The 11,404-nt window shown below is 43.7% G+C and overlaps 2 protein-coding genes across 5 annotated transcripts; one reads left to right on the forward strand and one right to left on the reverse strand.

Moving 5' to 3' along the window:
- Positions 1,892–5,520, forward strand: LOC8072471 (RAN GTPase-activating protein 2). 2 transcript variants are annotated; one of them, XR_002452551.1, is made up of 4 exons: positions 1,892–2,112; positions 2,560–4,235; positions 5,014–5,079; positions 5,152–5,520. XR_002452551.1 is itself a non-coding variant. In XM_021460022.1 (3 exons), exon 2 carries the CDS (start codon positions 2,588–2,590, stop codon positions 4,217–4,219), a length of 1,632 nt encoding a protein of 543 aa, XP_021315697.1. In that variant the 5' UTR covers positions 1,892–2,112; positions 2,560–2,587; the 3' UTR covers positions 4,220–4,235; positions 5,152–5,520. The 2 variants fall into 2 exon arrangements, 1 of the variants encoding a protein (XP_021315697.1); XM_021460022.1 differs by lacking the exon at positions 5,014–5,079.
- LOC8072473 (serine/threonine protein phosphatase 2A 55 kDa regulatory subunit B beta isoform) lies at positions 6,739–10,851 on the reverse strand. 3 transcript variants are annotated; one of them, XM_021460444.1, is made up of 14 exons: positions 10,539–10,851; positions 10,323–10,429; positions 10,119–10,226; positions 9,867–9,986; positions 9,618–9,782; positions 9,428–9,519; positions 9,207–9,355; positions 8,956–9,079; positions 8,708–8,834; positions 8,536–8,604; positions 8,316–8,407; positions 8,145–8,222; positions 7,847–7,917; positions 6,739–7,723 (listed from the first exon to the last, which is right to left on the reverse strand). In XM_021460444.1, exons 1-14 carry the CDS (start codon positions 10,732–10,734, stop codon positions 7,584–7,586), a joined length of 1,638 nt encoding a protein of 545 aa, XP_021316119.1. In that variant the 5' UTR covers positions 10,735–10,851; the 3' UTR covers positions 6,739–7,583. The 3 variants fall into 3 exon arrangements, with proteins under 3 accessions (XP_021316119.1, XP_021316120.1, XP_021316121.1); XM_021460445.1 differs by having other exon boundaries at positions 9,207–9,325; positions 10,539–10,850; XM_021460446.1 differs by having other exon boundaries at positions 10,523–10,651.

Below are 11,404 nucleotides of genomic sequence, written 5' to 3' on the forward strand. Positions count from 1 at the left end.
TGTGCTTATGTATGGTACATGTGCAAGCTGTTATTGGCGGCACAAACTATGAAGTTTTTCTGCCGGATGCCATGCTAGATGCTTCACCTTTGATGCCATGTTGCATGAAACTTCGTGCTTGCCGTCTGACCTCGGACCATCCTGACCTGCGCGACAAGAGATTTTCCAGAGCAACCTATGAGGGGCTTCACTGATAACCTCTTGGCTGAGACATCTCGAAGCATACATGAAAAACTTGGCAAATAGATCTTCCCAAACCTTTTCTATTAACTCCAAGAGAGAAATTTTTAAGCAGCGATGGAATCTTTGTAGGAGCCCGTAATTGTATCCTGCGTGCGGCCAAAGTGCAAGGTTCAGTAGGCGCCGAAACTCTATTCATGTATTAGTCATGAACTTAGGATTTTTGGAGTTTGATGTTATTTGGCAGCAAACCACCCCCATATAAAAACTTGGCACGGCGTGAAAACTTTGGAGTTTGATCTTATTCAGATAAACAGCACGCTAGATTGTTCTCTCAAAATGAAGAGAAAAAACATTAATCTTTGATGTAATGTATTTCCACCATCCCAAATTACAAGATGTTTGACTTTTTTTATTTTCAGTTTGACCACTTAGCTTATTAAAAAAATATACAAACATAGTCAAAATTAAATCATTTTTGAAGAAATTTTATTAATAAACCAAGCCATGACAAAAAAGTAATATATTGCATAAAATTTTGAATAAGATGAGTAGTAAAACTTGGTTTAAAAAAAGTTAAACAACTTATAATTTGAAACATATTGAATACCTATATCTAGCTGTCGTCTAAACGCATTTTTAAAATGTTACGCAACAAGACACAACTAGCACAAGTGCATTTAACATCAATGTGCATTCATGCTTGTTGCATCTCATTTTTTTTTCCAGAGTTTTTTTAAAACACTGCAGACATCGATTATAATGTTTTGAGGATTTTTCAATATATTTTGGGTATTTTCTCATTTTCTAAATATAAATATATGTTTTGAAAATTCCAGAGATAATTTTATAGTCTTGAACTATTTTATTGGGGTTTATAGTGCCCCAACTTATCTCTAGGATTTTTCTCGGGCCTTTTAAAAAATTGTGATTTAAAAAGCTTATAATATATTTACTGGATTTTCATATATATTAACTAAAAAGGTGATGAAAAATAACTTGCATAGTAAAAGATAGGCTCTAATAGTTATATTATCTAGCTTTGTAAAATAAAAAAGTTAACTATCCTTTAATTTTCGATGTTCATATATAGCCAACTGCTGACGCTAGTTATATAATTTTGTAAAATAGTATGGTGGTTGTGAATTTATTATTTTTTTTTTAAAAAAATATTTTATAAAATAGCTAAAAAATAAAATTTAGCTATTAATTTTAGCTAAGGGTCTGTTTAGATCCCAAATTTTTACATCCCAAAAGTTTTGGCTGTAAACTTTACATCCAAATAGGTGTTTAGATGCTTCCAAAAGCTTTTTGGTCTACAACACATAAGACAGATTTGCCCTTATTTAATGCTTGATTTGGTTCATTAATTGAAGTAAATGCACATGATTGCTGGGGGTATACCCGTCCAACTCGGATCCCTAGGCACTTTTTGGACAGTTTTGGGACTCAAGAGTCCCAAATTCCAAATTTTTACAGCCCATGATTTACAGAACTCTATTTAGATCTATTCTTCCAAAAAGTGTACATTTCTCTGAAACACTTTGATTTTTAACTGCATCTAAACAGCCCCTAAACTCTCGAGTCTCGAAGTTAGCGCGAAATTCCTTCTAATATTCTATGTCCGGTGAGCTGTGACCCAGCCCATCCCGTACACCCCGATCCCCGAGTGGCCCAACTAGCCCACGTATATACTCCAAACCTAACCCTAGCAATACATTTCGCTCCCCAGCGGCGGCGGCCACAGCCACACGCCCACACGTCTCGCGCGGGATCTAATTCGAAACAGCACTGCCCTTTCTTCTACGGTTCCCCAAGGGCACGCTCTCTCCCTCGCGGCGACTACTGGGCGACCGCTGCCGCTGCCCAGGTGCCCATCGGTCCGTTCGCCAGGTCTTCTTCGGGCTCTTCGCCGCCGACAAGCGCTGCCAGGTACCCGCCCTTCTCTTCCGTTCCTGCTGTGCGAAGCTGAGCACTCAAACCCTAACTTGAGCTATATGTCTCCGGATCTGATCAAATTAGAAGTGTATACTGTAGTCTTTATGCTAACTTCGTTTTTTTTTTCGCAAAAATTATCGGCTGCACACCTATGTCCTTTACTGCATTCACCCCTGCTAGTCTGTTTGGTTCAGTTTAATTGGTTAGTATTGTTGGTTTGTTATTGTGTTTTTTGCTACTGCCATATCTTATGTTATCAAAGCAAGGCCTTTCGCAAAAAATTATCGGCTGCACACCTATGTCCTTTACTGCATTCACCCCTGCTAGTCCGTTTGGTTCAGTTTAATTGGTTCGTATTGTTGGTTTATTATTGTGTTTTTTGCTACTGCCATATCTTATGTTATCAAAGCAAGGCTAGTTAATCATGTTATACTATCACAGGTTGCTGTGTTAAGTCCAAACTTGTCACATGGATTCAACACAAGATTTCCAACCCAGGACATTCTCTATAAAGTTGTGGCCACCAAGTGAGAGCACACGGCTCATGCTTGTTGAGAAGATGACAAAGAATCTGTCCACAGAGTCCATTTTCTCTCGCAAGTATGGTCTTTTGGGCAAGCAAGAGGCTCATGAGAATGCAAAAAGGATTGAAGAACTTTGCTTTGCCTCGGCTGATGAGCATTTCAAAAGGGAGCCAGATGGTGATGGGAGTTCTGCTGTCCAGCTATATGCAAAGGAAACGAGCAAGCTGATGTTGGAAGTTCTGAAAAAAGGCCCAAGCACTACTGCAGAACTGGAGACACCTGTAGCTGATACACCTCTTGTGCCTGCTGATACTGTACTGGATATATCTGGTGGCAAGCGTGCTTTTATTGAGGCAGATGAAGCAAAGGAACTGCTGAGTCCACTCACCAAACCAGGAAATTCGTATAAAAGAATTTGCTTTAGCAACAGGAGCTTTGGTATTGGTGCTGCTAATGTTGCAGGGCCAATTCTTGAGGCAGTTAAGAATCAGCTCACAGAGGTTGATATCTCAGATTTTGTGGCAGGAAGGCCTGAGGATGAAGCACTTGATGTGATGCGCATATTCTCCAAAGCGTTAGAGGGTTCTGTCCTGAGATATCTGAACATCTCTGACAATGCTTTGGGTGAGAAGGGTGTCAGGGCATTCAGTGAGCTCCTGAAATCACAGGAATCCCTGGAAGAACTCTATGTGATGAATGATGGTATATCAGAGGAAGCTGCAAAAGCTCTATCTGAGCTTATTCCTGCAACTGAGAAGCTCAAGGTTCTTCACTTCCACAACAATATGACTGGAGATGAAGGTGCTATGTATATCGCTGAGATGGTTAAGCGTTCTCCAAATGTAGAGAGTTTCAGGTGCTCAGCAACAAGGATAGGATCTGATGGTGGAGTCGCATTGTCTGAGGCATTAGGGACATGCACTCGTCTGAAGAAACTTGATCTCAGGGACAACTTGTTTGGTGTTGATGCAGGGTTAGCTCTCAGCAAAACCCTTTCAAAGCTTCATGATCTTGTTGAACTTTATCTCAGTGATCTCAATCTTGAGAATGAGGGCACAATATCAATTGTCAAAGCCCTCAAACAGTCAGCACCGCAGTTGGAGGTCCTTGAAATGGCAGGAAATGAAATAAATGCCAAAGCAGCCCTAGATTTGGCAGAATGCCTAACAGCAATGCAATCACTGAAGAAGCTGACCTTGGCTGAAAATGAACTGAAGGATGACGGTGCTGTGATTATTGCAAAATCATTGGAAGATGGCCACACAGATCTCAAGGAACTTGATGTGAGCACGAACATGCTGCAGAGGGTTGGAGCTCGGTGCTTTGCGCGGGCAGTCGCAGATAAACCAGCTTTTGTGCAACTGAACATCAATGGAAATTTCATCTCCGATGAAGGGATTGATGAGGTGAAGGAAATTCTGAAGGCTGGTAAGAAATCCCTGGATGTTCTGGGCTCACTAGATGAGAATGAACCTGACGGGGAGCCTGATGATGAGGAAGAGGACGAGGATGCTGAGGACAATGAGGACGAGCTGGATTTGAAGCTACAGAGCGTGAAGGTTGAGCAGGATGATTGACCAAGTTGGTTTTAAGGTATAAGTGCTGTTGATCCTTGGTTCCTTAGTCAGTTTTTGTTATGTAAAACCATTGCAATCTGATTATAGATTAGAACTTCACTTATTTATTCTGTTATATTCAGGTCATTGCTCCATTATAATTGGTCTGATTTATAGATGATACCTATTTTCTCAACAAGTCTTTTTGGGTAACTGTTCGCTGGTAGTTGACCTACTACTGCTCGCTGGTAGTCTTTATTACACAAGATTTTTTTTTTTTTGGGGGGGGGGGGAGGGGGGGGGGCATCACTTGTCGAGAGGATGTTCTGGCCATTCATTGGTAGATAAACCTCTTGTTTCATTGATATAAGCAGTTAAATACATCACTACTCAAAGGATCTGTGTGCTGTTCCCACATGGTAACCTTTAAATCTCTTCCACAGGCCCTGATCTGTGGATTTAATCATGAACCGTGTGTCACAATATATACTTCCAGTAAAAATGTTAGTGCAACAATTTATGCTTCCAAGTTTCAGTAAAAATGTTAGTTCAGGAGTATTAGAAAACACACACGCTGCTTGTATCGATGCAGCTTTTCACATGACATCTGGTTTGCTTTGTGTTTTTGTTATCAAATCAAGTTGGTTGTAAGATGTAAGCTAGTAGCAGAGTCTTGATTACTGTGGTTCCTAATCAGTTTTTGTTATGTAAAACCAATTATCTTGTGCGTTCTCATTTCTGATTATAGATTATAACTGCTTATTCATTATGTTATGTTCATGACATTATTTTGTTATAAATGAACTGATTTATAGATGCTACCCACTTCCCCAACATTTTTTTGGGTGACTGCGCTTTAGTAGTTGACCTACTACTATAAGGTTGTCTCTGTGACCCTGCTTTGGTCAGTAAATTCATTTGCTAAGTCTGTATTATGTTCACTTTAATCACAGGTTCCACCAGTTACCTGAATTTGACCAAGGGAAATGTCCTGGGCTCACTAGATGAGAATGAACCTGACGGGGAGCCTGATGATGAGGACGAGGACGCTGAGGACAATGAGGATGAGTTTGATTCGAAGCTGCAGAGTGTGAAGGTTGAGCAGGATGATTGACCATTCTTAGGTTAAATATCTTTAGCGCTAACTGTTTTTTGTTGCAATGTGCTGTAGAACTTATGTGGTGGATGCACTCAACCCACGCTGCAATAAAGTAGTCTTTGGCCTCAAAACATATGTTATGAATATCAACCAGCCAGATCCTGAGATCCATGAAGATTAACTCATTATATTGGTCTGGATGCGCTCCTGTGAGCTGGGTTTTGTTGAATTTGTACCTAGGGTTCTGATCTGATCTGGAAATGCCCGCCCCCCCCCCCCCCCCCCCCCCCCCCCCCCCCCCTGTGCCAAGCTCACTATATTTTCTGCAACGACTGCCATGTTTCTTGAGGTTCTAATACCTAGGCAGACCTACAGTAAGCATTGCTTATTCAAACAACAGCTATAGTATATCAGAATTCAGCCTACAGACGCGCTGCTGCGGTACAGGATTCCCCTACAGTTTCACCAAAACAAATATCAGCCTAAGAGTAAAAGCATGTGAGTCTAAAAATATGTCAGGTTTGTATCATGGGTTTAGCTCGATATTATAGCAAAGAAGCAATAGTAGAGAAATGACGTTGCATAGGGTCGGTCGACTGCTAAGATATTACAGTGAACATTCATCGTAGGAAATATTACTGTGTCGATTCCTTTAGATCATTTCGGTAATAACACAAATACATATTATCTCTTTGTCCTCCCAACTCCGAGGGTTTGGCTTGCAGGTACGGTACTTGGAGCCAAACCATATGTGATAACTATTCTACTATTTTCAATCCATCTGCTCATGTATTCCATTTTCCTACTAAGATGGTAGTATTCTAATCAGTCGCTTCACTCTCATGTGTTTGTTTTGCATATGTCCTTCAAAAGGACTCCTGTAAGATCTAATTGTCCATTCTCAGAACCGGGAGGGTGATGGTAAAATTGAGCTTGATACAATGAAGCTTATCTTCTTGTCAAAAGCTTCAGCCTGTTGCAGTTTGGAAGATATATTGCATGTCATCTGCCACTCTGCAGAGATAACTTGTAGGCAGCTGTGCATATTTTGAATTGATTACTAAGTGTCAAGCATTTTATTTTATTTTTATTTTTTGGTGTATCAAGGGATCCAACTGCGCCGAAAGGATAAGAAGATTCTAAATGACATAAACGCTGACAAAGATGGTAGACTCCTATTTCATATTGTCACGGAGAATGGAAAAAGGAAGAAGCGTGTTCAGACCAGAGGAGATAATATTCTTGCTAGCAAATGACTGCTTAACTGGAGACCCCCTAATCCATGATTTATCCCTCAATCAGATCGTTTGCTTGTCTAGTTGCAAACACCCCTTGATTTTCTCCCCTACTATGTTGACTATAGTGGACTCCCATGCAGGAAACAAATTCAATATGCTCAAATGGATGTAGGATTGCCAAATGCATGCGAGAATATTTTATATACAAAAAGAACTACAGATCTGCCATAAATTCTATGATCCTTGCAAATAGTCTACATCAAAAGCTGGGAAGAGCAGTCCATTTCTGCTGAAACAACTGCCTGGGATTGGAATTGTAACAGCAAAGGTTATTAATTTTGTGATTGTTTATTGTTATGTAGCCACTGCTGTATCTGCAGCCAGCATAATTAATTCTTGAGTCACTTGCCACCTCAGGCTCTGAAGACTGCTGGAATTCATAGCTTTGAGACCTTCGCAACTGCTGATTCGAGAAAGATAGGATCTGCCACAGGACGCGATTATCCATTTGGGAATCATATCAAAGAATCGATGTCATCATTACCACCCAAAATTGATATACACATAGAGGGAACTGGAAACAGACTTGGGAAACCGACTATTACTGTAACAGGAACTTGGGAAATCCTTTCAAAACTGGAACTCCAGCTGAAAACCAGTTTGCTTGAGCTTATCTGTCGAATCTGTCAATCATTGAACAGTGTTTTTCTCTCATAACAAATCAGCGAACAGTACTTTCAGTCATTCCCCTTCCGTGCTTCCAGTCTGTTCAATGCATAAAGCAAGTCCGAGTTGCAGGTCAATCCTTCGATAGTTCGATATTCAGGAATATTGCAAGGATATCTTGAGGAGCAGAAAGGACAGTCAAGGAGGTTACAAGAGTGAGTATCTTTTCCTTTCTATGATCTGCTGAAGATCCTGAGCAGTGTACGGTCAGTTCAATATCCTGCCCATAACATGCAGTGTAACATGGAAAAGCATATTCTTTTCTGGCATCAGTTTAGTTTTGAATGCTGTTCTGTGGTCTGTACACATAACTGGAGTATGCTTATGTATGGTACATGTACAAGTTGTTATTGGCTGCACAAACTATGATGTTTTCTGCCGGGTGCCATGCTAGATGCTTCACCTTTGATGCCATGTTGCATGAAACTTCCTCCTTGCCGTCGGACCTCGGACCATCATGACCTGCGCGACAAGAGATTTTCCAGAGCACATTATGATGAGCTTCAGTGATAACCTCTTGGAGACATAGCTCGAAGCCTCAAAGCACACATGAAAAACTTGGCAAGCAAATAGATCTTCCCTGACCTTTTCTATTAACTCCAAGAGGGAAATTGCTGAGCAGCGCTGGAAGCTTTGTAGGAGCCTGTAATTGTATCCTGCGGCCAAAGTGCAAGGTTCAGTAGGCGCCAGAACTGTATTAAGTAATGAACTTTGGACCTTTGGAGTTTGATGTTATTTACTTATTTGTCAACAAACCATAGCCATATAAAAACCCGGCATGGCATAAAAAAGTTTGGAGTTTGATCTTGTTCAGATGAACAGCACGCTATGTTCTCTCAAAATGAGAAGGAAAAAAGAAGCAGTAATCTTTGACGCAATGTACCTGTAAGGGTTGGTGCTAGCTTCCAACGTAGTGCCGCTTGTCTGCGCAGCAGCACGGGAGAAAACTTTGAAGGTATTGCTGCTTATCATAAGAACCATAAGGAAAAAGGTGTTCGAGTGTCCAAGATGGCGAGATCACTATAGACTACACTTGCGTTTCAGTAGTAGAAACCTGTAAGATCCAGTAGCGAAGTAGGCGCCATCCTTGCTTGCGCAGCAGCTGAACCTGTCGAAAATGTAGTCGTCGGTGTACAGCTCCGACAGCTGCAACGCCAGCACACAAGCAACATTTCTGAAATTACCATCTTTTCTTTGATACTCTACCAAAAGAAGGTTCTGAAATTCTGATAAGAGTTTTGATCCACGAACTGGAGAGTAAATTGTAAACATACCTTTGGGCGAAGGAACTCGTGCACTTTGTATGTTGCGACGGGTGAGGTTTCCACGCGCAGGTCCCAGAGCTGCAAAACAGTGAGGCTTCAGGGTGAGGCATTGTTGCATCGCTGCTTGCTGACAACAGCTAGCTGCACAGTTGGTACTTGGCACAAATGGAGTTTATAGCACTTTGAGGTTCATGTAGTCGCGAGTTAGAAGGTATTGTCCGTCGCCTGTGAACTTTAGATCGGTGATGCAAGATATTATCTCAGTAAAAAATGTGCTGGGCTGAGGGCGGTTCTCGCGGTCCTGGAATCTGTTCAGTAAGCGACAGTTTCAGGGGGAAAACAAAAGGCACAATAGCAGAAATAGCAGAAGCTAACCGCGCAGAATACGCGTGGAGAGTTGAGATGGAGGGGGCTGCAGAAGTCACTCACATTCTCACGCTCTGGTCGCACAGCGCCGATCGCCGCAGGTCGACCAGCCGGACGAGGCCGCTGGAGCTGCCGTAGGCCAACAGGCTGCAGGACGACGGGTGGAACTCCGCCGTGGTGATCACCTCTGCTTCGTCACACTCAGATGTCAGTGCCAGCGCTTGCTACGGTTGCCGTTCACGAACTGGACATATACGCTAGTACAATACACTTGGGTGGTAAGGAAAAAAAAAATAATAAAATGACGAAATCACCTACGAGATCCTCCATGTCCGCGGGCCTCATGTCCACGATGTTGAAGCACTGGCTCGTCACCTCCAGGTGCCACAGGTTGATCCTCACGTCGTCCGCGGACACGAACGTCTCGCCGTCGCTGTACATGAACAAGCATTGACCTCCATCGCTTTGCCAAGAATAGAATCAGTAGGGTTCAGGCAGGATGAACCAGCAATTCATTTAAATAAAGTCAGCCAACCAGTTATTCGAGACAGAGTGGATGTTGAACTCGTGAGCCCGGCCGAAGACTCTCCGGCATTTCGCAGAGTACCCATCTCCGACATCGCCTACCTGTTCACAAAATCACATCGATCAAATTAACTGAGCTCGGCAGATCGAACATTGCAACTCAGCAATGCTAGCTGCAGCCTGAAGAGAGTACTAAAAACCTTTTCAGGACGTTCGTCTGCAGGGTCTCCAGACGAACCCCTCGGCTCCATGGCTGCCCATTCAGATTCAGAATAATACGGTTCTTGCAGAGACAACGCCGCCGTGGTGCCCCAGCGCTGCGGCCGATCGCTCCCTTTCTTCGGCGCCTTCTTGTGTTCGGAGACCTGTCCCGGAGCTACAGGATCCGTTATACTCGATCCATTTCGCGTGGACACGGATCATCTGTTACAGTGGTTCGGTAGGAGTACCTTCCAGAGCTTGACCGTACGGTCATTGGCGGCGAGCATGAGCAGGGAGCTGTTGGGCCGCGCGCACCACCTCACCCTCTTGATCTTCTCGCTGATCTCCAAGCTGTGCATCACGTCAAACTGCACCGGCACTCCGCCATGGAATCAAGGTCAGCAACAGCAGAGAATGCGTGCACTAGCTTAGCTGCTGGTCACCCTGCTGGTCGTCTCGTCTGAAACTAAAAACAACAGCCCGATCGGTGGCAGGCTCACCTCCGGCACGTGGCTCTGGAACTCCGTCGCGTAGCTGTACCTCGGCGGCGGCGGTGCTCCGCCGGCACGATCCGCGCGCTCAAGCTCGGCACGAGACCGCAGCAGCGCCTGCAGACGAAGTACAGAGAAACCCCGCGTCAGTCAGTCACCCCGTGGCCGCAACAAGCACGAATTAGCACCGGGAAATTAAGCAGGGACGCGTACGCCGTCGCCGTCGTCGGTCCTCCGGAAGAGGATGACGCGCCCGGCGTTGTCACCGGCGGCCAGGTACTCGCCGCGGCCGTCGAACTCGATGGCCGAAATTTCGTCCGCTGAAGCACGCGCGCGCGAAAGCACCGATCAGTCCCAACAACAAACAAACATGGGGCGGCCTACGGCTAGCTCTGATGTTTGAGTATGCAGACATTGATCGGTAGATACCGTCGTCATCCTGGGGACGGGGAGCGCCGTCGCGGTGGGCGTCGGCGGCGGCGGGCGGCAGTTCGCCGAGGACCTGGGAAAACTTCCACTGGGGAAGAAGCCGGGACGGGGGCTGCGGTTCTCGGCGGCCAGACGGCGACGGAGAGGTGGTCGGCGAAGGGGCGACGGACCTCGTGCTCCTCCGCCTCATCGGCATCGCTGTGTCCTATAGGCTAGCCATCCTCTGCTACAATTAAACCGCACGGGCATGGGGAATGCTGCATTTGTGGCGCTGCACATTTTTGCGCGGCCGTGCAGTGATACGGTGAAGAAGCATCCGTGTCCACTCGCCTGTTATTATCGTCATCTTCTGTTCATTCTCACACTTTCTTTCGTTTTCTTCCTTCTATTATGCCCATAGCCGCACATATCGCCGTCGCAATGGACCATCCAAAGAATGTCTCACATAATCGACATAATATATGCAAATGTGCTGGGTGTGGACCTGATGGGGGGCTGTTTAGTTTCCAAAATTTTTGCAAAAATGACTACGGTAGCATTTTTGTTTGTACTCCATTTTAAATTGTAACTTATTTCAAAAATCTTGAAGAGTCAAAGCATCTCAAATTTGATCAAAATTATAAAAAAATTATGGCATCAAACAGATATACTATGAAAATATAATTAATAAAGCACCTATTGATATTTAGTTAATATAAAAAAATGGTATTATCCTACTATATAAATTTGGTTAAATTTGAGATGCAATGACTCTTTAAAATTCTTGGAATGACTTACAATTTGGGATTGAGGGAGTATTTGACATGTCTAATTATGAATTAACTAGGCTCAAGAGATTCGTCTCATAAACTACAGCACCTATTGAT

The sequence above is a fragment of the Sorghum bicolor genome, chromosome 4 (genome assembly GCF_000003195.3).
Source record: "Sorghum bicolor cultivar BTx623 chromosome 4, Sorghum_bicolor_NCBIv3, whole genome shotgun sequence".
Lineage (NCBI taxonomy): Eukaryota > Viridiplantae > Streptophyta > Magnoliopsida > Poales > Poaceae > Sorghum > Sorghum bicolor.

Excerpts from the sequence above, each read along its gene's own strand:
- LOC8072471 (XM_021460022.1), top strand. The coding sequence starts at position 2,588 with ATGGATTCAACACAAGATTTCCAACCCAGGACATTCTCTATAAAGTTG.
- LOC8072473 (XM_021460444.1), bottom strand. The coding sequence starts at position 10,734 with ATGCCGATGAGGCGGAGGAGCACGAGGTCCGTCGCCCCTTCGCCGACC. Across the intron at positions 8,408-8,535 it reads ACGAGTTCCTTCGCCCAAAG|CTGTCGGAGCTGTACACCGA; the intron begins GTATGTTTACAA and ends CTGGCGTTGCAG. Across the intron at positions 7,918-8,144 it reads GCTAGCACCAACCCTTACAG|GATACAATTACAGGCTCCTA; the intron begins GTACATTGCGTC and ends CTTTGGCCGCAG.